Source organism: Cervus elaphus, chromosome 20, assembly GCF_910594005.1.
Source record: "Cervus elaphus chromosome 20, mCerEla1.1, whole genome shotgun sequence".
NCBI lineage: Eukaryota > Metazoa > Chordata > Mammalia > Artiodactyla > Cervidae > Cervus > Cervus elaphus.
Window position 1 is genome coordinate 40,451,941 of NC_057834.1, and position 28,000 is coordinate 40,479,940.

Consider the following 28,000-nt stretch of genomic DNA (forward strand, 5'->3'; position numbering starts at 1 on the left):
AACTATTGTCAAAGAATTCCTCATATTTCCTAACCGGTGCATAACAATGGCACAGGCAATATGTGACAAGGTCTCCAGTGAATCACTCTGCACTTCCTTAGTGAAGGATAAAGAAGTCCATGGACAAGGGAGATCTGTGATATCAGCATGAGTGTGGCAATTTATTTTTGAGATGGCTAGCGTGTGGTATTTTGGGTGGGAAACAAGTGCATCATGCCAGTCCTGGGATGGTCCCCCTGGGTGGAGCTGCCTGGTCCTTATAAAAGGAGTCTCCATCACAGGGCTGTCATTGTCGTGACAGTCAAAGGTCTTCTTTGGAGCCTCTGGTGAGCACAACTCTTAGAGATCTTTTGGGAACTTGAGTGGTAGGGTTTAATCTGGGGGAAGAAGTGGCTTTAATTGAAGCAATTAGTGTTCTGTATGGGACAAAGGAGGTAATGAGGATTTAGGGGTAAACTTTTGGTATTTGGTCATGAATGTGATCTTAAATGTGAGGAGAAAATGGAGTCAGAGGCACAGTCTTAACCTGAGAGAGAGTAAGGGAGATGAGATACAGTGCTATAGCACAGCATACATTAGTTCCAAAAGCACCCTTCTCAGCATTCAATCCCATTGAGGGCCTAATCTGGGCCTTTGCATTTCTCCTCAGAAGCCCAGAGTCAGGTCAGTTTGGCCAGAAACCAAGATTTCATGGGAGAAATAAGTAGAGATTTGTTTGGGGATTGGCTACAAGTTTATTATCCAGATTCTTCTTGAGAGTATGATTGTATTTGTACAACGCCTCTGTAGGCAATTTTGTTTTAGAAAGTGGTAGAAGGAGAGACTAACCAGAAAAGACTGAAGGTCTGAGGGCAAGAGATGCTAAAAAAGAAGGGTAAAGAAGCTATAAAAAACCTGAAAGACTGTATTAGGAATCCAGAAGAGTCCTTAGTGATGGGAGGGTTTTTGGCGCAGCTAAATGTTCTACCATTCAGACACTCAGTTATGAAGAATGTTGTCTGTTTCTATTTCAGATTCTTTGACACCCAGGAAGGATGTCTCACCACCATCATCCACATCAGCATCAGCAGCATCACCATCAGGTCAAGGAGCCCTGCCATCCTCCTCCAAAAGTGTGCACACAGAAGTCCCATGAGCCTTGCCCACCTCATCCATGCCCACCTCCAGTGAGCCAGCAGAAATGCCCTCCTGGGCCACCATGCCCACCATGCAAGCAGAAGTGTCCACCCAAGTGAAAGTAAAGGCACCAAGATCCAGGCTCTTCCATTGTCCTCCCTTCGACCATGGTGACGGATTCTATCTTCCTTAATCTTCCTCCTGGAGTGACAGCCGACAGAGAAAAGGCTTGGCTCCTGAAGCTGACACCACGTTGTTGGAAGAGCAGCAGGATCATCGCTTGATCCTCTTTGCCATGTGCCTGTCTGTTATCCGCGTGTGATCTCTACCCTTGAGCCCTTAGTGTGTCTATTCCTTTGCTGCTCCAATAAAGCATATTCATAGCCCATTATGTATTTATTTATTTCATTCTTTCTTTTGTTTTTTGCATATAGTGTTTTTCATCTCTTCTGTCAACTACAAGTATTCTGAGTGTTCCTGTTCATTCCGATTGGATTATCAGATTAGACTTTTCCACCATTGAGTTCAGCTTTGCCTGAAGTATGTCTTTTGGACTGGATCGATCAGAGAATTCCTTCATTGGTTTCAGACTTGTTTCTATCTTTGTCTACTTTGAAGACCCTGAAAAGAATTCTCTCAGTCTCAGTTTCCCGATTTGAAAACCAGTAGGCAAGAATCTATTCAACTCAGTGTACTCATAGAAATTAACTTACTGACAAAAGTTTCCTAATTATTAACACAAGCCAGGCAGTCTCTTATGTGCTAGGGACATGAGAATGGTGACTAAAGTCCTTTTTCCATCTAAACTCTTGAAGGGAGTTTGCACGCACGCACACACACACACACACACACACACACACACACACACACACACACACGCACATACAAGGCAAATAATAGTGATTCATGGGGCTATGTTAGAGACAACTGTGTAGAAAAGCTTTTCCAAAGTGAGTTTTAGGGCAAAGATTTGAGTGAAGAGAAGAGTGAGCCTTGAGTATCTGGGGTACACTACCAGTGAGAGGAGATGGTGAGTGCTGAGGCAGGGCAGAGTAACTGCAGGGAGAACAGTCATCAAAGGGACGATGTCTCCAAATGGGATTGAAGACATTGGATCTGAAAGATGTATCAAAGGTTTTGATAATTTATTCACAGTTTTCCAGCCATACTATGCTGAAGTTCAGAGTCTCAACTTTCTATGTAATTCTCTACTATCACATCATCTATTTTCTTCTAACTGAAAGTACATATGATCTTTTAAAGACATCTTTTAAAAATGGTTAAGGGGACTAAGGAATATATGTATACCTATGGCTGATTCACATTGAGGTGTGACCGAAAACAGCAAATCCTGTAAAGCAAGGATTCTTCAATAAAAATTAAATTAATTTAAAAAATTAATTCTTTTGCAAAGCAAAAATTTATTTGATGATATTGATGATATGAAAGGTAGGTCTATTATTAACAGTGTTCCCATCTTATAGGGAAGTTGACTCCATTAAGTTCTATCACCTTATAGGTAATAAAATGCGTAGAATAGTTTACTGTTGTTGTGCTTTCAACACTGATAATTAATTTTATTTTTAGGGGGGTTGACTTTGTACTCTTGGATAGGGCTCTGGCCTAATATTATTGACATGATTCCCTCCCCAATTTTGTCTTGAAAAAACAGAAGAAAAATGAAAACAAAAAATAAAATTTTGTTTGATTTTAGGATAACATGATCAACACATTCAGAAAGTTCATACAGCTTTGCTCTATGAAGTGGATAATTACAAATTGATTTCTTTATTGTCAAGAAACATTAAGTTAAGAAAAAAAAACACTCCAAACCCTTCAAAAGACCCAGGTTTTCTTATTAAATTGCATCCCATACCTTCTCCATTTGAAGTGACCACAATCATGACTCCTAATAATCACTTTCTTGCTTTTTCTTTTGGTTTTTAAACATTGGTATAGGAATATCTCTAAAAATTATAGTTAAGTTACTAGCTTTTTACTGTATAAATGAAATTAAACTGTAAACAATATTTGTGTCTCTCATCTTTCAATTGACACCATGTAGCTTTAGTTTCGAGAAGGCAATGGCACCCCCTCCAGTACTCTTGCCTGGGAAATCCTATGGACAGAGGAGCCTGGTAGGCTGCAGTCCATGGGGTCACTAAGAGTCGGACACGACTGAGCGACTTCACTTTCACTTTTCACTTTCATGCATTGGAGAAGGAAATGGCAACCCACTCCAGTGTTCTTGCCTGGAGAATCCCAGGGTCGGAGGAGCCTGATGGGCTTCCGCCTGTGGGGTAGCACAGAGTTGGACACGACTGAAGCTACTTAGCAGCAGCAGCAGCTTTAGTTTATCCACCAGTGAATTTTAGAATATCCTTGTATGGCTATACAGCACTTCATTTCTCTCTTTGCTGTACTATTGGTTGACCTCAAAGTTGTTTCCTTTTTGGAGCTGTTAGGAACACTGGGGCATTTTCTCCATGTCTGTTAGTGCACATGTTCACACATTTCTCTAGGGGATGTTCCCAGAAGTATCCAACTTCTACTTTTACAGATAATGCCAAACTGTTTTCTAAAGTTATTGCAACAATTCCAGACTTCTCCCAGGGGTGTAGTGTATTTGCTGCTTGTCCTGTGTCTTAATTAGTTTGTCATTTCCATACTTTTGAAGGATTTACCCATCAGATTTGAATTTTGAATACTCCTCATTAAATGCTAGTGACTTTCAGAAGCTCTAAAAATAATTTTGCTGACCATATGAAGGCATTTTCTTTGTAAAGTGACTGTTGCCAAGTTTTCTATTCAGTGTCTATTTATGACTGAGTTTATGAGTTATTTACGTATTTTTGATACTGATTTTTATTAATAGTTAGCCTAACCCATCACAGCTAAGATTTTCTCCTATGTTTTCCTCTAGAAATTGTAGAGTCTTAGATCTTATGTTTTAGTCTATGATACAAATTGAGTTAATGTTTATATGGTGTTAGGTAAAGGCCAAGTTTCAATTATTTCTGTATCAGTATCCAACAGTTTGATTACCATTTATTGGCAAGGTTATTTTGCGTCTGTTGAATTACCTAGACATCCTTGTTGGAAATCAGTTGACCATCTATGGTGTGGATCTATCTCTGGATGTTCTTTTATTGCATTGATCTCTGTGTCTTTTCTTGTGGGATAGCAACCTGTCTTAATTAGTGCAGCTCTATAATGCAATCCTACAATTCATTCAGCAATTTTGATTTATCTTTAATTTATAGTTGAGAATTGCATAGATATAAAATTTGAGGCCGTTAGGCCATCAGCAGAGTATGGCTGTCAAACTATGAATAAATAATGACAATCATTACTAAATCTTTGCATTCCAACCTCTCTGACCCCATTTGAAGGCAGTGTCTCCTTGATCACTGTCCTTTCTGTGGTTAATTTGCTCTGCCTTAGCACTCGCCAACTCCTCTCATTGTACAGTGTATCCCAGATACACACCCAAAGCTCACTCATTTCTTTGCTCAGGTCATTGCCCAAAAAGCCACTTTGGAAGAACTTTTCTCCAAATTTTCTCTCACACATACACACGCAAGACTATTATTTGTCTTCTGCATTTGGGTGTGTATGTGTAAAATGCCCAAGAATTCAGATGGAGAAGGACGTTGGTCATCATGATCATGTCCCTAGCATATAAGAGATGGCCTGGCATGTATCAATAATTAGGAAATATTTGTGTATATATTAATTTCTATGAGTACACTGAGTTGAATACATTCTTTCCTAAATTTCTCAGGTGAAGAAACTGAGGCTGACAGAATTCAGTTCTATTAAGGGTCCTACAAGGTAGAGAGATAGACTTGTTTGAAACCAATGAAAGAATTCCTTGATGGATCTGATCCAAAAGACATATTTCAGGCAAAGCTGAACTCGATGATGGAAAAGTCTAACTCTGAAAATCCAATGGGAGTAAAAGGAACACACAGAAGAATACCTGTAGTTGACAGGAGACATTAAAAACACAAAGTGCAAAAAAAAAGAAAAACAGAAGAAGAAATGTGGGCTCCACTATGACACAGGCTTTATTGGAGAAGCAAAAGAATAGACACACTAAGTGCTCACAAAGTACAAGGTAGAGATCACAACCCAGATTATAGACAGGCACATGGCAAAGAGCCATCAGGAGATGATTCTGTGGCTCTTTATCCAACAAGGTGGTGTCAGCTTCAGGAATCCACCCTTTACTCTGTCAGCCGTTGGTCCCGGAGGGAGGTTAAGGAAGATGCAGTCCATCACCATGGCCGAAGGGAGAGCAATGGAAGAGCCTGGATCTTGTTGTTTCTTGGTCCAGATGAAATCTGGTGCTGTTACTTCCACTTGGGTGGACACTTCTGCTCGCATGGTGGACATGGTGGGCATGGTGGGCATGGTGGGCATGGTGGCCCAGGAGGGCATTTCTGCTGGCTCACTGGAGGTGGGCATGGATGAGGTGGGCAAGGCTCATGGGACTTCTGTGTGCACACTTTTGGAGGAGGATGGCAGGGCTCCTTGACCTGATGCTGATGGTGATGCTGATGCTCATGCTGATGTGGATGTGGGTGCTGATGGTAAGACATCCCTCCTGGGTCGCAAGGAATCTGAAATACAAACAGACAGCATTGTTCACAACAAAATCCTCTTCTTCTATTAACAGGGAGTCCTACTCTACGACTCTCTAAAGAAAAAAATTACTTACACAAGTGCTGTGTGAATACAAACATACTCTGAAGAAGAATAATCAGGATGTGAAACTTGTAGCCCATCTCAAAACACATCTCTACTAACTTCTCCCATGAGATCCTGGTTGCTGGTCTAACTGACTTGACTGTTGTCTTCCGAGGAGAAATGCAAAGGCCCAAACTCAGCCTCAGTGGGAATGAAGGCTGAGAAGGCTTCATTTGCAATTAATGTAGTCTGCACTGAAACGACATCTCATCTCCCTTACTCTCCCTAGGTTAAGATTGTGCCATTGATTTCATTCCTCTCGTCACATTTAAGAGCACATTGAAGACTTCAAGAACAAGTACTGAAAACTACCCTAAATTCTCTTTACCTTCTTATTCCCATAGAGAGCACTAATTTGTTAAAATGCAGCCACTTCTACCCTAAGGTTATACCCTCCCACACAAGTGCTAAAAACCTCTAAAATTGTACTCACCAGAGGCTTCAAAGAAGACCTATGACTGAGTATCACGAAGATAGCAGCAAGGTGATAGAGACTCCTTTTATAAGGACCAGGCAGCTCCACCCAGAGGGAACATCCCAGATCTGTCATGATGCACTTGTTTCCCACCCCAAATACCATGTGCTTGCAATCTCAAAAATACATTGCCACACTCATGCTGATATCACAAAACTCCATTGCCCATGGACTTCCTCACCCTTCACTGAGGGAGTGCAGAGTGAGTCACTCAATACATTGTCTCAAAGCCCCAGTGCCAATGTCATGCACCAGTTAGGAAATATGAGGAACTCTTTGACAATGGTACTGCTCCTCCATGGTTAGGATTGTGCTCCCCACATTCCCCAGCTCCCAAAGCATATCGTATGGAAAGCTTACTACCCCATTCCATTTCACCTTCAGCACCCAGCTTTGTCTCCCTCAGTGGTAATAACTAGGGTGTACTTACCGTACATATCTTAACTCCCACCCACAGTTTTTCTAAATTCCCCTTATACCACATTCTACTGATTTCTGGGCTTTTCTTGACAATTAAATGACTTAAACGTGGCCACAAAGTCTATCATGATTTTCCCGTACTAACAGTCTCATTTCAGTTGTGTTTTCACATGGCTCCATAATGGACTTGAACATTATGATCAAGGGAAACAAGGGACAACAAGGGACAACATGATCCCTCAGGTTTCTCGGCCATAAGCTCATAGACTGAGACCCCTTCATGAAACTCTAATTTTGCCGCCCCCTGACCATGAGTCATTTTTGGTCTAGTGTTGTTTGCTGCTGTTCTGTTGCTCATTCGTGTCCGACTCTTTGCAACCCCATGGACTGCAGCACGCCAGACTTCCTTGTCCTTCACTATCTCCCAGAGTTTGCTCAACTCATGTCCATTGACTCAGTGATGCCATCCAACCATCTCACCCTCTGTCATCCCCTTCTCCTCCTGCCTTCAATCTTTCCCAACATCAAAGTCTTTTCCAATGAGTTGGCTCCTCACATCAGGAGGTCAAAATATTGGAGCTTCAGCTTCAATATCAGTCCTTCCAAGGAATATTCAGAGTCGATTTCCTTTAGGATTGACTGGTTTGATCTCCTTGCTGTCCAAGGGGCTCTCATGTGTCTCCTCCAGCACCACAGTTCAAAAGCATCAGTTCTTCAGTGCTCAGCCTTCTTTATGGTCCAACTCTGACATCCATACATGACTACTGGGAAAACCATAACTTTGAGTATGGTACCTTTGTCACCAAAGTGATGTCTCTGCTTTTTGATACACTGTCTAGGTTTGGTATAGTTTTCTTCCCATGAGCAAGCGTCTTTTAATTTCATGACTGCAGTCTCAGTCCTCAGTGATTTTGGAGCCCAAGAAAATAAAGTCTGTCACTATTTTCATTTTTTTCCCCATCTATTTCCCATGAAGTGATGGGATCAAACACTATGATCTTAGTTTTTTGAATGTGTAGTTTTAAGCCAACTTTTTCACTCTCCTCTTTCACTTTCATCAAGAGGATCTTTAGTTCATTTTTTCTTTCTGCCCCAAGGGTGGTGTCATTGCATACTTGAGGTTATTGATATTTCTCCTGGAAATCTTGATTCCAGCTTGTACTTCATCCAGCCCAGCAGTGTGCATGATGTACTCTGTATATAAGTTAAATGAGCAGGGTAACAATATACTGCCTTTACTTACTCCTTTCCCTACTTTGAACCAGTTCATTTTTCCTCGTCCGGTTATTACTGTTGCTTGTCTGCTGTTTCTCGGCCTACTAGGAACCCAAATTCCTCTCATCTCATTATCTTCAAAATTGTCTCAATATCTGGACTGTATCCATTTAGAAGCTTTTCCACGAGTACCGCTCAAATATCAGGTGCTAATTTACACTACAGCTGTTAATTCAGTCAACTCTATCAGGCCCTTTTTTGAAATGACATTTGGTGTGTTTTCAGACTTTCTTAGTACACCCAGGGAATGAAGCTCCATGAATCATTCATTCCACCATTCAATCATTGGATATTTTTCCCTAAATAAATAAATGATGGGTGACATAGAATCCATTGGTAATTTATTAGTATAATTTGTTGAACCACAGAGTGATAATAACAAATTAAATAAATAATACCTTTACTTGATATATTAATAATAATAATAATAAAGTAAGCATCATAATAATAAGGAAATAACACTTCAGCTAATAATTTGCACTATGCTTTCCAGGGAAAACTTGAGTGCCTTAGCTATGCAGACATTCATGCACACCAGTACTGTGTGACATTAAATATTTACCAACCTCCCTGAAGATCAGTTTATTTACACAGATGTAATTAGAGATGAAAACTATACCTGCCTCAAAATTTTGCTATAAAAACAACAAAATGCCTACTGTAAGGCACATTACATGATCGGTCCTATGGAAATATGAGCCCCCGTATATCTGATAAGGGGTTAATTTCCAAAATATATAAGAAACTTCTATGACATAATGGCAAAAAATTTAGCAGCTTTTATTTTAAATATGCAAGGGATTTGAAGAGAGTTCTGTTTACAGAAGACATATTAAAAAGGAGTTTAATATCACTACTGATCATCAAGGATATGAAAATCAAACACACAGTGACATATCACTTCACACCTGTTAGAATGACTGTAATCAGAAAAACACGAAGTCCTAGCAAAAGTTGGTGAGGTTGTGAAGCAAATAAGGATATTTTAACCTGTTAGTGGGATGGTAAGGGGTACTCAACCATTAAGGGGTACTGGGGAAATGGACACATTTTCAATAGGTTTCCCATATTTGTCTACATTTGCTTCTTTTTGTCCCCCTTCTCTACAAGGATGGTGTTTTAAAAAATTATTGCACATTTAATTGTTGTGAACAATATGAATGTTACTCAAACGTTAAAAAATAGAAAACAGAACTACCGTATGTATTACCCATTCCACATTTGTGTATTTATCCAAGATAATTTAAATCAGGGTCTCAAAGACATATGAGCACTTTCAAGTTCACTGCAGCAGTACCCACAGTAACCAAGATGTGTTAACAACCTAAATGTCCATCAACAGATGAATGGATAAATAAACTGTAGTCTATACATACAATGGATTATTATTCCTCCTTAAAAAGAAGGAAATCCTGTCATATGAGACAACATGGATCAACCTGCAAGACATTCCGCGAAGAGAAGTAAGCCAGACACAGGAGGACAAACACTGCATGAATCCCCTTATATGAGGTATTGAAAACAGTCAAACTCATGGAAGTAAAAGGGCACATGGGCACATGTCCTGAATAAATTGTGATAAAAAGACAAATGTACCCCAGTGTTCATTGCATACAGCTGCTATGGAGAACAGTATGGAGACCCTTAAAAAATTAGGAATAAAATTACCGTATGGCCCAGCAATCCCTGGGGATACTTCTCTGGGCATATGCCCTGAGAAAATTGTAATTCAAAAAGGCATATGTACTCCAGTGTTCATTGCAGCACTGTTTCCAACAGCCAGGACATGGAAGCAACCTAGATGTCTGTCAACAAATGAATGGGTAAAGAAGTAGTTGTACATATATACAACGGAATGTTACTCAGCTATAGAAACAAACAGATAGGAGTGCAGTTTAACTGAGGTGGACAAATCTAAAGCCTGTTACACAGTGTGAATCAGTCAGAAAGAGAAAAACAAATATCGCATTTTAACACATATATATGAAATCTAGACAAATGGTGCTAATGAACGTATTTGCAGAGCAGGAATAGAAATGCAGATGTGGAGTACAGGACTTCTGAACACAGAAAGAAAAAGAGAGAGTGGGATGAATTGAGAGAGTAGCATTGCACATGCATCACCATGTGTAATATAAATGGCTAATAGAAAGTTGCTGAATAGGATAGGGAGCTCAGCCTTGGGCTCTGTGATGATCTAGAGGGATGGGATGCGGAGGAGTGGGGTGAAAGTGAGGCTCAAAGTGGAAGGGATATATGTGTACTTAAAGCTGACCCACATTTTTGTATGGCAGAAAGCACCACAATATTGTGGAGCAGTTATCCTTTAATTAAAAATAAATTTCAAAAGAAGAGATGTGAGCTCTAAAAGGCAGCAAAACTAATACAAATTATGAATAACTACTCACAATAACCAAATAATGTGAAACGTGCCCCAAAATGTGATTAAAGTAGGATTGTTTAGAGTGAGGGCCCCCTCCCCGAGACCCTTGACCTGCCCCTCTGTGTCTTCAAGCTGACATCACTGCTAATTCAAAGGCTTCAGTCTGAAGGCAATTTCAGAATCCACACCTTCTTACTAGTAAGAAAGGTCCTCCCACTGCCTGAGGGAACATTTCATGCTTTGTGCTCTCTCCTGACAGAAGGCTGTGTGGTGTCTGCACTGTTCCTTGATTGGGTTGATGTGGTTAAGAAAAAAAAAAAAAAAAATCAGTGACATAACCTGGGCATTTGAAGAGGTAGGAACTTTTTTAGATTGAGCCCTGGTCCTGATCCCAAAATGAGGACAGCTGTTCTGAGATTCCACAGTGGAGTAACCAAGATCACTGTTAGGAAACAGACATCCTTCAGGGATCCCAGAAGGAACAGGGATGTCTTGGGATGGGTCAGGTTTTTTCACAACATTTTTTTTCATGTTGAAGTGTTAGGAACTAGGTGGGCCTGCTGGAGCAAGAGAATTATCTAAGGAACATGTGACTTAGAACAGTTCTACCAACATAATTTTAAACTTCCTCTTCTTGCCTCATGAATGACTAATGGATTCCAAAGCTATTTTTTACCAATAAATTTTATGGGCTGTCACTTATGTTCGATAAATGAAGGAGGATCAGGCTTTCTTAAAAAAAAAAAAAAGAGTGCTTAATGAGGTTACTGACATGGAAAGAGAAATAATTAATTCCTGATACACAGAGAAAATGTCTAAAAGACAGGTGAGACTCACTTTTTTCAAATAATGGATAATCAAAGCATCTGTAGCAAATTAAAACTCTAAATAGCTACATGTAATAGCTCCATGAAGGCTTGCTAGATTTTACTTAGAACCTAGTAATAGTGGTTATCTAGGAGAGAACTTGACTGTCTGGGGGATGAGTGGGAGAGAGACTAAATGAGACATGAGGCAAAGAAGAAATCATCAGCAAATATACATGCTCGAAGAGGAAGGAGTGATGCCAAGGGAAAGTATTTTTTGAACCTACAGTTTAACATGGAGCCAAACTATTCATCAAATATGAATAAAATAAAATTCATTTGTTCCTTTTCCAGGAAATCTTCCCAACCCAGAGATCAAACCCAGGTCAAACCTCTTTCTACATTGTAGCTTCCTGAAAACAATTAAATTCTCTCAGCCTCAGTTTCCCTATTTGTAAAAAAGTAGAAGAGAATGTATTCAACTCAGTGTACTCATAGAAATTAATTTATTCACAAATGTTTCCTGATTATTAACACATGCCGTGCAGTAAATACATGCTGTTAACTGTTAACATGAGTATGGTGAACAAAGTTCCTGTCTGTGTAAATTCTGGAGTGAATTTCACACACACACACACACAATCCAGCTTGTTATTCTTCCAACCTGCGGTTTCCCATGATGTACTCTGCATATAAATTAAATATTTAGGATAACAATAATACTCCTTCGTCATACTCCTTTCCCAATTTTGAACCAGTCAGCTGCTTCATGTCCAGTTCTGACTGTTGCTCTTGACCTGCATGCAGTTTCTCAGGAGACAGGTAAGGTAGTCTGGTACTCCCACCTCATTAAGAATTTTCTATGGTTTGTTGTGATCCGCACGATCAAAGGTTTTAGCATAGTGAATGAAGCAGAAGTACATATTTTTCTGGAATTCCCTTGATTTCTCCACGATCCAGTGATGGTTGGCAATTTGGTCTCTGGTTCCTCTGCCTTTTTAAAACACAGATTGTACATCTGGAAGTTCTGGGTTCACATTTGATGAAGCCTAGGTTGAAGGACTTTAAACCTAACCTGGTAGCATGTGAAATGAGAGTAATTGTAAGGTAGTACGAACATGATTTGGCCTTACCCTTCTTTGTGATTGGAATGAATAATGACCTTTCCCAGTGCTGTGGCCACTGCTGATGTCTCCAAATTTACTGACATATTAGTGCAGTGTTTTAACAGCACTATCTTTTAGGATTTAAATAGGTCAGCTGGAGTTCGGTCACCACCATTGTCTTCGTTTGTAATGATGCTTCCTAGGGCCCACTTGACTTCACACTCCAGAATGTCCAACTCTAAGTGAGTGATCACACCATCGTGGTTAATTGGTATCATTAAGACTTCTTTTGTATAGCTTTTATGTGCAATATACATGTACTCTGATTTTTGAATGCACAATTTATACATACCCACTAGATTAAAGTTGTTAAAACTATTTATATTTACACTTATTTGTTTCCTTTCATACCTAGCAAAATTAAGAAATTGAATTTGAAATCTCTTGCTAGAATTGTGAATTAATATATATCACCAATATTAAATCAGTGTTTCATATTTCCTAATTAAGAACACAATTTTTAGAGATGAAGATAAAAATTGTGGGTCTTCTCTGCACTGGGAGCAGCTCTTCTGCTGCAGCCTTTCTTTCCCTGAAAGGGTAAGCTTGTGCCAAGTTCGTCTCCACCCCCTCCTTGGTCAGGAGAACCTCTACACTATCGAGCCGATCACTGCTGCTGTGGTGCTAAGATGACGAGAGACACTGAGAGATGAGAGCCATCGCAGCTTGGCAGCCCCCCGCCCCCCGACCACCTCACTTACTACTTTACTAGCTGCAGCTTCCAAACCAGTGCCATTTCAAGGGGCATAGACGCAGCAGCCAAGTTCTTTGGAGCTGGGGCTGCCAGGGCTGCGGTGGCTGGCTTCGGAGCTGGAAGTGGGACTGTGTTTGGGAGTCTCCTCATTGGTTATGCCAGGAACCCTTCTCTAAAGCAGCTGCTCTTCTCCTGTGCCATTCTGGGTGGGCTTTGCCCTCGCAGGGGCCATTGGGCCCTTTTGCCTGATGGCAGCCTTTCTCCCTTCTTTGCCATGTGAGGCAGCCATTTCCACCTCCCATGGTTCTTTTCCCATGTCTCGTCTGCCCTGTTTGTCCCTTTTCCTGTATCTCCCCAGGCAGCAGGGGAAAGTGGTTGGCTCAGGGCTTGACAGAAGGAAGACAAATAAATACTGTATTAATAAGAAAAAAAGAAAAAGATAAAAACTGTGCACCAAATTCCTGCACTAGAAGTATGGTGAGGGTTCCACTAACCACTGAACAATTCTTGAACACTAGCTGGGTATTCACAATTCAACTTAATTCTGATACTCTTTATCTGGAGATAGTATCAGATTCCATAGGTTAACTGTTCAGCCCTCTATGACAGACCCCCATCACCACTTAAGACACCAGTCAAAAGTCCAGTTTGTCACCTGAGCTTCTGACCAACTAGTTACAGATGGGAGGTTTCAGTGACCTCCTCCTTAGGTTAGATTACTTTGCTAGAGTAGCTCACAGAACCAAAGAAAATTCTTTACATGCACTCACTGCTCTATTGTAAAATTATATGGTACAGGATACAGATGAGTACCAAACAGACAAAACACACAGGGCAAGGTATGTGGCCAGGGCTGTGGTGCTTCCATGACCCTCCAGGTGTGCCACTCTCCCTGCACCTCTAATTTTCAACAACCCAGAAGACCTTCAAACCCCAAGACTGAGATGTTTATGATGGCCTCATTTTCAGCCCACCTCTCTCCTCATTAAAATTAGAGGCAGGGGCTAAAAATCCCAAACTTCTAATCCAATGCTGTAAAGAGCAATATTGCTTAAGAACCTGGAATACTAGATCCATGAATCAAGGAAAATTGGATGCAGTCAAGCAGGAGATGATAAGGTTGAACATCAACATCATAAGAATCATTGACCTAAAGTGGACAGAAATGGGTGAATTTCATTCAGATGACCATTATATCTACCACTGTGGGCAAGAGTCCTTTAGAAGAAATGGAGCAGCCCTCATAGTAGCCCTCAAGAGTCCAAAATTCGGTACTTGGACCCAACCTCAAAAACAGCAGAATGATCTCAGTTCATTTCCAAGGAAGACCATTCAACATCACTGTAATTCAAGTCTACACCCAAACCACTGATGTGCACGAAGTTGAAGTTGACTGGTTCTGTGAACACCTACAATGCCTAGAACTAGCACCAGAGAAGACATCCTTTTCATCATAGGGATTTGGAATGCAAAAGTAGGAAATCAGGAGATACCCGGAATAACAGGCAAGTTTGACCTTGGAGTACAAAGTGAAGCAGGGCAAAGGAAAGAGAGTTTCATCAAGGGAACAGGCTGATCATAGCAGACACACTTTTCCAACAACCCAAGAAATAGCTCCACACATGGATATCACCAAAGGTCAATGCTGAAACAAGATTGATTATGTTCTTTGCACTTCAAGATGGAGAAGCTCTATACTGTCAGCAAAAACAAGACACAGAGCTGACTGTGGCTGAGATCATGAGTTCCTTATTGCAAAATTCAGGTTTAAAGTGAAGAAAGTAGGGAAAACCATTAGGCCATTCAGGTATGACCTAAATCAGATCCCTTATGATTATACACTGGAGAGGATGGATAGATTCAAGGGATGAGATATGATAGACAGAGTGCCTGAATAACTATGGACAGAAGTTTGTAACTTTATATAGGAGGTAGTGACCAAAACCATTCCAAAGAAAAAGAAATGCAAGAAGGCAGAGTGGTTGTCTGAGGAGGTTTTGGAAATATGAGAAGAGTAAGGCAAGGGGGAAAGGGAAAGCTGTACCCAACTGTAGACAGAGTTTCAGAGAAGAGCAAGGGGAGATAAGAAAGCCCTTTAAGTGAAGTGTGCAAAGTAATAGAGAAAAACAATAGAATGGGAATGAATAGAGATGTCTTCCAGATAATTGTAGATATCCTGGGGACTATTCACGCAAGGATGGGCAGGATAAAGGGCAGACACAATAAGGCCCTAACAGAAGCAGAACAGATTAAGAAAAAGTGACAAGAATATACATAAAAGCTATACAAAAGAAGTCTTAATGATACCAATTAACCACGATGGTGTGATCACTCACTTAGAGTTGGACATTCTGGAGTGTGAAGTCAAGTGGGCCCTAGGAAGCATCATTACAAACGAAGACAATGGTGGTGACCGAACTCCAGCTGACCTATTTAAATCCTAAAAGATAGTGCTGTTAAAACACTGCACTAATATGTCAGTAAATTTGGAGACATCAGCAGTGGCCACAGCACTGGGAAAGGTCATTATTCATTCCAATCACAAAGAAGGGTAAGGCCAAATCATGTTCGTACTACCTTACAATTACTCTCATTTCACATGCTACCAGGTTAGGTTTAAAGTCCTTCAACCTAGGCTTCATCAAATGTGAACCCAGAACTTCCAGATGTACAATCTGTGTTTTAAAAAGGCAGAGGAACCAGAGACCAAATTGCCAACCATCACTGGATCGTGGAGAAATCAAGGGAATTCCAGAAAAATATGTACTTCTGCTTCATTCACTATGCTAAAACCTTTGATCGTGCGGATCACAACAAACCATAGAAAATTCTTAATGAGGTGGGAGTACCAGACTACCTTACCTGTCTCCTGAGAAACTGCATGCAGGTCAAGAGCAACAGTCAGAACTGGACATGAAGCAGCTGACTGGTTCAAAATTGGGAAAGGAGTATGACGAAGGAGTATTATTGTTATCCTAAATATTTAATTTATATGCAGAGTACATCATGGGAAACCGCAGGTTGGAAGAATAACAAGCTGGATTGTGTGTGTGTGTGTGTGAAATTCACTCCAGAATTTACACAGACAGGAACTTTGTTCACCATACTCATGTTAACAGTTAACAGCATGTATTTACTGCACGGCATGTGTTAATAATCAGGAAACATTTGTGAATAAATTAATTTCTATGAGTACACTGAGTTGAATACATTCTCTTCTACTTTTTTACAAATAGGGAAACTGAGGCTGAGAGAATTTAATTGTTTTCAGGAAGCTACAATGTAGAAAGAGGTTTGACCTGGGTTTGATCTCTGGGTTGGGAAGATTTCCTGGAAAAGGAACAAATGAATTTTATTTTATTCATATTTGATGAATAGTTTGGCTCCATGTTAAACTGTAGGTTCAAAAAATACTTTCCCTTGGCATCACTCCTTCCTCTTCGAGCATGTATATTTGCTGATGATTTCTTCTTTGCCTCATGTCTCATTTAGTCTCTCTCCCACTCATCCCCCAGACAGTCAAGTTCTCTCCTAGATAACCACTATTACTAGGTTCTAAGTAAAATCTAGCAAGCCTTCATGGAGCTATTACATGTAGCTATTTAGAGTTTTAATTTGCTACAGATGCTTTGATTATCCATTATTTGAAAAAAGTGAGTCTCACCTGTCTTTTAGACATTTTCTCTGTGTATCAGGAATTAATTATTTCTCTTTCCATGTCAGTAACCTCATTAAGCACTCTTTTTTTTTTTTTTAAGAAAGCCTGATCCTCCTTCATTTATCGAACATAAGTGACAGCCCATAAAATTTATTGGTAAAAAATAGCTTTGGAATCCATTAGTCATTCATGAGGCAAGAAGAGGAAGTTTAAAATTATGTTGGTAGAACTGTTCTAAGTCACATGTTCCTTAGATAATTCTCTTGCTCCAGCAGGCCCACCTAGTTCCTAACACTTCAACATGAAAAAAAATGTTGTGAAAAAACCTGACCCATCCCAAGACATCCCTGTTCCTTCTGGGATCCCTGAAGGATGTCTGTTTCCTAACAGTGATCTTGGTTACTCCACTGTGGAATCTCAGAACAGCTGTCCTCATTTTGGGATCAGGACCAGGGCTCAATCTAAAAAAGTTCCTACCTCTTCAAATGCCCAGGTTATGTCACTGATTTTTTTTTTTTTTTTTCTTAACCACATCAACCCAATCAAGGAACAGTGCAGACACCACACAGCCTTCTGTCAGGAGAGAGCACAAAGCATGAAATGTTCCCTCAGGCAGTGGGAGGACCTTTCTTACTAGTAAGAAGGTGTGGATTCTGAAATTGCCTTCAGACTGAAGCCTTTGAATTAGCAGTGATGTCAGCTTGAAGACACAGAGGGGCAGGTCAAGGGTCTCGGGGAGGGGGCCCTCACTCTAAACAATCCTACTTTAATCACATTTTGGGGCACGTTTCACATTATTTGGTTATTGTGAGTAGTTATTCATAATTTGTATTAGTTTTGCTGCCTTTTAGAGCTCACATCTCTTCTTTTGAAATTTATTTTTAATTAAAGGATAACTGCTCCACAATATTGTGGTGCTTTCTGCCATACAAAAATGTGGGTCAGCTTTAAGTACACATATATCCCTTCCACTTTGAGCCTCACTTTCACCCCACTCCTCCGCATCCCATCCCTCTAGATCATCACAGAGCCCAAGGCTGAGCTCCCTATCCTATTCAGCAACTTTCTATTAGCCATTTATATTACACATGGTGATGCATGTGCAATGCTACTCTCTCAATTCATCCCACTCTCTCTTTTTCTTTCTGTGTTCAGAAGTCCTGTACTCCACATCTGCATTTCTATTCCTGCTCTGCAAATACGTTCATTAGCACCATTTGTCTAGATTTCATATATATGTGTTAAAATGCGATATTTATTTTTCTCTTTCTGACTGATTCACACTGTGTAACAGGCTTTAGATTTGTCCACCTCAGTTAAACTGCACTCCTATCTGTTTGTTTCTATAGCTGAGTAACATTCCATTGTATATATGTACAACTACTTCTTTACCCATTCATTTGTTGACAGACATCTAGGTTGCTTCCATGTCCTGGCTGTTGGAAACAGTGCTGCAATGAACACTGGAGTACATATGCCTTTTTGAATTACAATTTTCTCAGGGCATATGCCCAGAGAAGTATCCCCAGGGATTGCTGGGCCATACGGTAATTTTATTCCTAATTTTTTAAGGGTCTCCATACTGTTCTCCATAGCAGCTGTATGCAATGAACACTGGGGTACATTTGTCTTTTTATCACAATTTATTCAGGACATGTGCCCATGTGCCCTTTTACTTCCATGAGTTTGACTGTTTTCAATACCTCATATAAGGGGATTCATGCAGTGTTTGTCCTCCTGTGTCTGGCTTACTTCTCTTCGCGGAATGTCTTGCAGGTTGATCCATGTTGTCTCATATGACAGGATTTCCTTCTTTTTAAGGAGGAATAATAATCCATTGTATGTATAGACTACAGTTTATTTATCCATTCATCTGTTGATGGACATTTAGGTTGTTAACACATCTTGGTTACTGTGGGTACTGCTGCAGTGAACTTGAAAGTGCTCATATGTCTTTGAGACCCTGATTTAAATTATCTTGGATAAATACACAAATGTGGAATGGGTAATACATACGGTAGTTCTGTTTTCTATTTTTTAACGTTTGAGTAACATTCATATTGTTCACAACAATTAAATGTGCAATAATTTTTTAAAACACCATCCTTGTAGAGAAGGGGGACAAAAAGAAGCAAATGTAGACAAATATGGGAAACCTATTGAAAATGTGTCCATTTCCCCAGTACCCCTTAATGGTTGAGTACCCCTTACCATCCCACTAACAGGTTAAAATATCCTTATTTGCTTCACAACCTCACCAACTTTTGCTAGGACTTCGTGTTTTTCTGATTACAGTCATTCTAACAGGTGTGAAGTGATATGTCACTGTGTGTTTGATTTTCATATCCTTGATGATCAGTAGTGATATTAAACTCCTTTTTAATATGTCTTCTGTAAACAGAACTCTCTTCAAATCCCTTGCATATTTAAAATAAAAGCTGCTAAATTTTTTGCCATTATGTCATAGAAGTTTCTTATATATTTTGGAAATTAACCCCTTATCAGATATACGGGGGCTCATATTTCCATAGGACCGATCATGTAATGTGCCTTACAGTAGGCATTTTGTTGTTTTTATAGCAAAATTTTGAGGCAGGTATAGTTTTCATCTCTAATTACATCTGTGTAAATAAACTGATCTTCAGGGAGGTTGGTAAATATTTAATGTCACACAGTACTGGTGTGCATGAATGTCTGCATAGCTAAGGCACTCAAGTTTTCCCTGGAAAGCATAGTGCAAATTATTAGCTGAAGTGTTATTTCCTTATTATTATGATGCTTACTTTATTATTATTATTATTAATATATCAAGTAAAGGTATTATTTATTTAATTTGTTATTATCACTCTGTGGTTCAACAAATTATACTAATAAATTACCAATGGATTCTATGTCACCCATCATTTATTTATTTAGGGAAAAATATCCAATGATTGAATGGTGGAATGAATGATTCATGGAGCTTCATTCCCTGGGTGTACTAAGAAAGTCTGAAAACACACCAAATGTCATTTCAAAAAAGGGCCTGATAGAGTTGACTGAATTAACAGCTGTAGTGTAAATTAGCACCTGATATTTGAGCGGTACTCGTGGAAAAGCTTCTAAATGGATACAGTCCAGATATTGAGACAATTTTGAAGATAATGAGATGAGAGGAATTTGGGTTCCTAGTAGGCCGAGAAACAGCAGACAAGCAACAGTAATAACCGGACGAGGAAAAATGAACTGGTTCAAAGTAGGGAAAGGAGTAAGTAAAGGCAGTATATTGTTACCCTGCTCATTTAACTTATATACAGAGTACATCATGCACACTGCTGGGCTGGATGAAGTACAAGCTGGAATCAAGATTTCCAGGAGAAATATCAATAACCTCAAGTATGCAATGACACCACCCTTGGGGCAGAAAGAAAAAATGAACTAAAGATCCTCTTGATGAAAGTGAAAGAGGAGAGTGAAAAAGTTGGCTTAAAACTACACATTCAAAAAACTAAGATCATAGTGTTTGATCCCATCACTTCATGGGAAATAGATGGGGAAAAAAATGAAAATAGTGACAGACTTTATTTTCTTGGGCTCCAAAATCACTGAGGACTGAGACTGCAGTCATGAAATTAAAAGACGCTTGCTCATGGGAAGAAAACTATACCAAACCTAGACAGTGTATCAAAAAGCAGAGACATCACTTTGGTGACAAAGGTACCATACTCAAAGTTATGGTTTTCCCAGTAGTCATGTATGGATGTCAGAGTTGGACCATAAAGAAGGCTGAGCACTGAAGAACTGATGCTTTTGAACTGTGGTGCTGGAGGAGACACATGAGAGCCCCTTGGACAGCAAGGAGATCAAACCAGTCAATCCTAAAGGAAATCGACTCTGAATATTCCTTGGAAGGACTGATATTGAAGCTGAAGCTCCAATATTTTGACCTCCTGATGTGAGGAGCCAACTCATTGGAAAAGACTTTGATGTTGGGAAAGATTGAAGGCAGGAGGAGAAGGGGATGACAGAGGGTGAGATGGTTGGATGGCATCACTGAGTCAATGGACATGAGTTGAGCAAACTCTGGGAGATAGTGAAGGACAAGGAAGTCTGGCGTGCTGCAGTCCATGGGGTTGCAAAGAGTCGGACACGAATGAGCAACAGAACAGCAGCAAACAACACTAGACCAAAAATGACTCATGGTCAGGGGGCGGCAAAATTAGAGTTTCATGAAGGGGTCTCAGTCTATGAGCTTATGGCCGAGAAACCTGAGGGATCATGTTGTCCCTTGTTGTCCCTTGTTTCCCTTGATCATAATGTTCAAGTCCATTATGGAGCCATGTGAAAACACAACTGAAATGAGACTGTTAGTACGGGAAAATCATGATAGACTTTGTGGCCACGTTTAAGTCATTTAATTGTCAAGAAAAGCCCAGAAATCAGTAGAATGTGGTATAAGGGGAATTTAGAAAAACTGTGGGTGGGAGTTAAGATATGTACGGTAAGTACACCCTAGTTATTACCACTGAGGGAGACAAAGCTGGGTGCTGAAGGTGAAATGGAATGGGGTAGTAAGCTTTCCATACGATATGCTTTGGGAGCTGGGGAATGTGGGGAGCACAATCCTAACCATGGAGGAGCAGTACCATTGTCAAAGAGTTCCTCATATTTCCTAACTGGTGCATGACATTGGCACTGGGGCTTTGAGACAATGTATTGAGTGACTCACTCTGCACTCCCTCAGTGAAGGGTGAGGAAGTCCATGGGCAATGGAGTTTTGTGATATCAGCATGAGTGTGGCAATGTATTTTTGAGATTGCAAGCACATGGTATTTGGGGTGGGAAACAAGTGCATCATGACAGATCTGGGATGTTCCCTCTGGGTGGAGCTGCCTGGTCCTTATAAAAGGAGTCTCTATCACCTTGCTGCTATCTTCGTGATACTCAGTCATAGGTCTTCTTTGAAGCCTCTGGTGAGTACAATTTTAGAGGTTTTTAGCACTTGTGTGGGAGGGTATAACCTTAGGGTAGAAGTGGCTGCATTTTAACAAATTAGTGCTCTCTATGGGAATAAGAAGGTAAAGAGAATTTAGGGTAGTTTTCAGTACTTGTTCTTGAAGTCTTCAATGTGCTCTTAAATGTGACGAGAGGAATGAAATCAATGGCACAATCTTAACCTAGGGAGAGTAAGGGAGATGAGATGTCGTTTCAGTGCAGACTACATTAATTGCAAATGAAGCCTTCTCAGCCTTCATTCCCACTGAGGCTGAGTTTGGGCCTTTGCATTTCTCCTCGGAAGACAACAGTCAAGTCAGTTAGACCAGCAACCAGGATCTCATGGGAGAAGTTAGTAGAGATGTGTTTTGAGATGGGCTACAAGTTTCACATCCTGATTATTCTTCTTCAGAGTATGTTTGTATTCACACAGCACTTGTGTAAGTAATTTTTTTCTTTAGAGAGTCGTAGAGTAGGACTCCCTGTTAATAGAAGAAGAGGATTTTGTTGTGAACAATGCTGTCTGTTTGTATTTCAGATTCCTTGCGACCCAGGAGGGATGTCTTACCATCAGCACCCACATCCACATCAGCATGAGCATCAGCATCACCATCAGCATCAGGTCAAGGAGCCCTGCCATCCTCCTCCAAAAGTGTGCACACAGAAGTCCCATGAGCCTTGCCCACCTCATCCATGCCCACCTCCAGTGAGCCAGCAGAAATGCCCTCCTGGGCCACCATGCCCACCATGCCCACCATGCCCACCATGTCCACCATGCGAGCAGAAGTGTCCACCCAAGTGGAAGTAACAGCACCAGATTTCATCTGGACCAAGAAACAACAAGATCCAGGCTCTTCCATTGCTCTCCCTTCGGCCATGGTGATGGACTGCATCTTCCTTAACCTCCCTCCGGGACCAACGGCTGACAGAGTAAAGGGTGGATTCCTGAAGCTGACACCACCTTGTTGGATAAAGAGCCACAGAATCATCTCCTGATGGCTCTTTGCCATGTGCCTGTCTATAATCTGGGTTGTGATCTCTACCTTGTACTTTGTGAGCACTTAGTGTGTCTATTCTTTTGCTTCTCCAATAAAGCCTGTGTCATAGTGGAGCCCACATTTCTTCTTCTGTTTTTCTTTTTTTTTGCACTTTGTGTTTTTAATGTCTCCTGTCAACTACAGGTATTCTTCTGTGTGTTCCTTTTACTCCCATTGGATTTTCAGAGTTAGACTTTTCCATCATCGAGTTCAGCTTTGCCTGAAATATGTCTTTTGGATCAGATCCATCAAGGAATTCTTTCATTGGTTTCAAACAAGTCTATCTCTCTACCTTGTAGGACCCTTAATAGAACTGAATTCTGTCAGCCTCAGTTTCTTCACCTGAGAAATTTAGGAAAGAATGTATTCAACTCAGTGTACTCATAGAAATTAATATATACACAAATATTTCCTAATTATTGATACATGCCAGGCCATCTCTTATATGCTAGGGACATGATCATGATGACCAACGTCCTTCTCCATCTGAATTCTTGGGCATTTTACACATACACACCCAAATGCAGAAGACAAATAATAGTCTTGCGTGTGTATGTGTGAGAGAAAATTTGGAGAAAAGTTCTTCCAAAGTGGCTTTTTGGGCAATGACCTGAGCAAAGAAATGAGTGAGCTTTGGGTGTGTATCTGGGATACACTGTACAATGAGAGGAGTTGGCGAGTGCTAAGGCAGAGCAAATTAACCACAGAAAGGACAGTGATCAAGGAGACACTGCCTTCAAATGGGGTCAGAGAGGTTGGAATGCAAAGATTTAGTAATGATTGTCATTATTTATTCATAGTTTGACAGCCATACTCTGCTGATGGCCTAACGGCCTCAAATTTTATATCTATGCAATTCTCAACTATAAATTAAAGATAAATCAAAATTGCTGAATGAATTGTAGGATTGCATTATAGAGCTGCACTAATTAAGACAGGTTGCTATCCCACAAGAAAAGACACAGAGATCAATGCAATAAAAGAACATCCAGAGATAGATCCACACCATAGATGGTCAACTGATTTCCAACAAGGATGTCTAGGTAATTCAACAGACGCAAAATAACCTTGCCAATAAATGGTAATCAAACTGTTGGATACTGATACAGAAATAATTGAAACTTGGCCTTTACCTAACACCATATAAACATTAACTCAATTTGTATCATAGACTAAAACATAAGATCTAAGACTCTACAATTTCTAGAGGAAAACATAGGAGAAAATCTTAGCTGTGATGGGTTAGGCTAACTATTAATAAAAATCAGTATCCAAAATACGTAAATAACTCATAAACTCAGTCATAAATAGACACTGAATAGAAAACTTGGCAACAGTCACTTTACAAAGAAAATGCCTTCATATGGTCAGCAAAATTATTTTTAGAGCTTCTGAAAGTCACTAGCATTTAATGAGGAGTATTCAAAATTCAAATCTGATGGGTAAATCCTTCAAAAGTATGGAAATGACAAACTAATTAAGACACAGGACAAGCAGCAAATACACTACACCCCTGGGAGAAGTCTGGAATTGTTGCAATAACTTTAGAAAACAGTTTGGCATTATCTGTAAAAGTAGAAGTTGGATACTTCTGGGAACATCCCCTAGAGAAATGTGTGAACATGTGCACTAACAGACATGGAGAAAATGCCCCAGTGTTCCTAACAGCTCCAAAAAGGAAACAACTTTGAGGTCAACCAATAGTACAGCAAAGAGAGAAATGAAGTGCTGTATAGCCATACAAGGATATTCTAAAATTCACTGGTGGATAAACTAAAGCTGCTGCTGCTGCTAAGTAGCTTCAGTCGTGTCCAACTCTGTGCTACCCCACAGGCGGAAGCCCATCAGGCTCCTCCGACCCTGGGATTCTCCAGGCAAGAACACTGGAGTGGGTTGCCATTTCCTTCTCCAATGCATGAAAGTGAAAAGTGAAAGTGAAGTCGCTCAGTCGTGTCCGACTCTTAGTGACCCCATGGACTGCAGCCTACCAGGCTCCTCTGTCCATAGGATTTCCCAGGCAAGAGTACTGGAGGGGGTGCCATTGCCTTCTCGAAACTAAAGCTACATGGTGTCAATTGAAAGATGAGAGACACAAATATTGTTTACAGTTTAATTTCATTTATACAGTAAAAAGCTAGTAACTTAACTATAATTTTTAGAGATATTCCTATACCAATGTTTAAAAACCAAAAGAAAAAGCAAGAAAGTGATTATTAGGAGTCATGATTGTGGTCACTTCAAATGGAGAAGGTATGGGATGCAATTTAATAAGAAAACCTGGGTCTTTTGAAGGGTTTGGAGTGTTTTTTTTTCTTAACTTAATGTTTCTTGACAATAAAGAAATCAATTTGTAATTATCCACTTCATAGAGCAAAGCTGTATGAACTTTCTGAATGTGTTGATCATGTTATCCTAAAATCAAACAAAATTTTATTTTTTGTTTTCATTTTTCTTCTGTTTTTTCAAGACAAAATTGGGGAGGGAATCATGTCAATAATATTAGGCCAGAGCCCTATCCAAGAGTACAAAGTCAACCCCCCTAAAAATAAAATTAATTATCAGTGTTGAAAGCACAACAACAGTAAACTATTCTACGCATTTTATTACCTATAAGGTGATAGAACTTAATGGAGTCAACTTCCCTATAAGATGGGAACACTGTTAATAATAGACCTACCTTTCATATCATCAATATCATCAAATAAATTTTTGCTTTGCAAAAGAATTAATTTTTTAAATTAATTTAATTTTTATTGAAGAATCCTTGCTTTACAGGATTTGCTGTTTTCGGTCACACCTCAATGTGAATCAGCCATAGGTATACATATATTCCTTAGTCCCCTTAACCATTTTTAAAAGATGTCTTTAAAAGATCATATGTACTTTCAGTTAGAAGAAAATAGATGATGTGATAGTAGAGAATTACATAGAAAGTTGAGACTCTGAACTTCAGCATAGTATGGCTGGAAAACTGTGAATAAATTATCAAAACCTTTGATACATCTTTCAGATCCAATGTCTTCAATCCCATTTGGAGACATCGTCCCTTTGATGACTGTTCTCCCTGCAGTTACTCTGCCCTGCCTCAGCACTCACCATCTCCTCTCACTGGTAGTGTACCCCAGATACTCAAGGCTCACTCTTCTCTTCACTCAAATCTTTGCCCTAAAACTCACTTTGGAAAAGCTTTTCTACACAGTTGTCTCTAACATAGCCCCATGAATCACTATTATTTGCCTTGTATGTGCGTGTGTGTGTGTGTGTGTGTGTGTGTGTGTGTGTGTGTGTGTGTGCGTGCGTGCAAACTCCCTTCAAGAGTTTAGATGGAAAAAGGACTTTAGTCACCATTCTCATGTCCCTAGCACATAAGAGACTGCCTGGCTTGTGTTAATAATTAGGAAACTTTTGTCAGTAAGTTAATTTCTATGAGTACACTGAGTTGAATAGATTCTTGCCTACTGGTTTTCAAATCGGGAAACTGAGACTGAGAGAATTCTTTTCAGGGTCTTCAAAGTAGACAAAGATAGAAACAAGTCTGAAACCAATGAAGGAATTCTCTGATCGATCCAGTCCAAAAGACATACTTCAGGCAAAGCTGAACTCAATGGTGGAAAAGTCTAATCTGATAATCCAATCGGAATGAACAGGAACACTCAGAATACTTGTAGTTGACAGAAGAGATGAAAAACACTATATGCAAAAAACAAAAGAAAGAATGAAATAAATAAATACATAATGGGCTATGAATATGCTTTATTGGAGCAGCAAAGGAATAGACACACTAAGGGCTCAAGGGTAGAGATCACACGCGGATAACAGACAGGCACATGGCAAAGAGGATCAAGCGATGATCCTGCTGCTCTTCCAACAACGTGGTGTCAGCTTCAGGAGCCAAGCCTTTTCTCTGTCGGCTGTCACTCCAGGAGGAAGATTAAGGAAGATAGAATCCGTCACCATGGTCGAAGGGAGGACAATGGAAGAGCCTGGATCTTGGTGCCTTTACTTTCACTTGGGTGGACACTTCTGCTTGCATGGTGGGCATGGTGGCCCAGGAGGGCATTTCTGCTGGCTCACTGGAGGTGGGCATGGATGAGGTGGGCAAGGCTCATGGGACTTCTGTGTGCACACTTTTGGAGGAGGATGGCAGGGCTCCTTGACCTGATGGTGATGCTGCTGATGCTGATGTGGATGATGGTGGTGAGACATCCTTCCTGGGTGTCAAAGAATCTGAAATAGAAACAGACAACATTCTTCATAACTGAGTGTCTGAATGGTAGAACATTTAGCTGCGCCAAAAACCCTCCCATCACTAAGGACTCTTCTGGATTCCTAATACAGTCTTTCAGGTTTTTTATAGCTTCTTTACCCTTCTTTTTTAGCATCTCTTGCCCTCAGACCTTCAGTCTTTTCTGGTTAGTCTCTCCTTCTACCACTTTCTAAAACAAAATTGCCTACAGAGGCGTTGTACAAATACAATCATACTCTCAAGAAGAATCTGGATAATAAACTTGTAGCCAATCCCCAAACAAATCTCTACTTATTTCTCCCATGAAATCTTGGTTTCTGGCCAAACTGACCTGACTCTGGGCTTCTGAGGAGAAATGCAAAGGCCCAGATTAGGCCCTCAATGGGATTGAATGCTGAGAAGGGTGCTTTTGGAACTAATGTATGCTGTGCTATAGCACTGTATCTCATCTCCCTTACTCTCTCTCAGGTTAAGACTGTGCCTCTGACTCCATTTTCTCCTCACATTTAAGATCACATTCATGACCAAATACCAAAAGTTTACCCCTAAATCCTCATTACCTCCTTTGTCCCATACAGAACACTAATTGCTTCAATTAAAGCCACTTCTTCCCCCAGATTAAACCCTACCACTCAAGTTCCCAAAAGATCTCTAAGAGTTGTGCTCACCAGAGGCTCCAAAGAAGACCTTTGACTGTCACGACAATGACAGCCCTGTGATGGAGACTCCTTTTATAAGGACCAGGCAGCTCCACCCAGGGGGACCATCCCAGGACTGGCATGATGCACTTGTTTCCCACCCAAAATACCACACGCTAGCCATCTCAAAAATAAATTGCCACACTCATGCTGATATCACAGATCTCCCTTGTCCATGGACTTCTTTATCCTTCACTAAGGAAGTGCAGAGTGATTCACTGGAGACCTTGTCACATATTGCCTGTGCCATTGTTATGCACCGGTTAGGAAATATGAGGAATTCTTTGACAATAGTTTTGC

At 40.2% G+C, this 28,000-nt stretch overlaps 2 protein-coding genes and 4 long non-coding RNA genes across 6 annotated transcripts; 3 read left to right on the plus strand and 3 right to left on the minus strand.

Moving 5' to 3' along the window:
* On the plus strand, positions 1-1,504 carry LOC122677242. Its single transcript, XR_006335735.1, has 2 exons — positions 1-326; positions 1,014-1,504. It is a non-coding gene; the product is annotated as an uncharacterized LOC122677242 (long non-coding RNA).
* On the minus strand, positions 1,084-22,853 carry LOC122677240. Its single transcript, XM_043877184.1, has 2 exons — positions 22,457-22,853; positions 1,084-1,206 (listed from the first exon to the last, which is right to left on the minus strand). The coding sequence occupies exons 1-2, from the start codon at positions 22,727-22,729 to the stop codon at positions 1,084-1,086; spliced, it is 396 nt and encodes a 131-aa protein (XP_043733119.1). The 5' UTR covers positions 22,730-22,853.
* Positions 5,142-26,982, plus strand: LOC122677239. The gene is made up of 2 exons (XM_043877183.1): positions 5,142-5,542; positions 26,791-26,982. Exons 1-2 carry the CDS (start codon positions 5,270-5,272, stop codon positions 26,911-26,913), a joined length of 396 nt encoding a protein of 131 aa, XP_043733118.1. The 5' UTR covers positions 5,142-5,269; the 3' UTR covers positions 26,914-26,982.
* On the minus strand, positions 5,169-6,503 carry LOC122677243. Its single transcript, XR_006335736.1, has 2 exons — positions 6,302-6,503; positions 5,169-5,741 (listed from the first exon to the last, which is right to left on the minus strand). It is a non-coding gene; the product is annotated as an uncharacterized LOC122677243 (long non-coding RNA).
* On the plus strand, positions 21,495-22,830 carry LOC122677246. Its single transcript, XR_006335738.1, has 2 exons — positions 21,495-21,697; positions 22,258-22,830. It is a non-coding gene; the product is annotated as an uncharacterized LOC122677246 (long non-coding RNA).
* On the minus strand, positions 26,493-27,996 carry LOC122677244. Its single transcript, XR_006335737.1, has 2 exons — positions 27,671-27,996; positions 26,493-26,983 (listed from the first exon to the last, which is right to left on the minus strand). It is a non-coding gene; the product is annotated as an uncharacterized LOC122677244 (long non-coding RNA).
* Between the last annotated feature and the right edge of the window lie 4 nt (positions 27,997-28,000).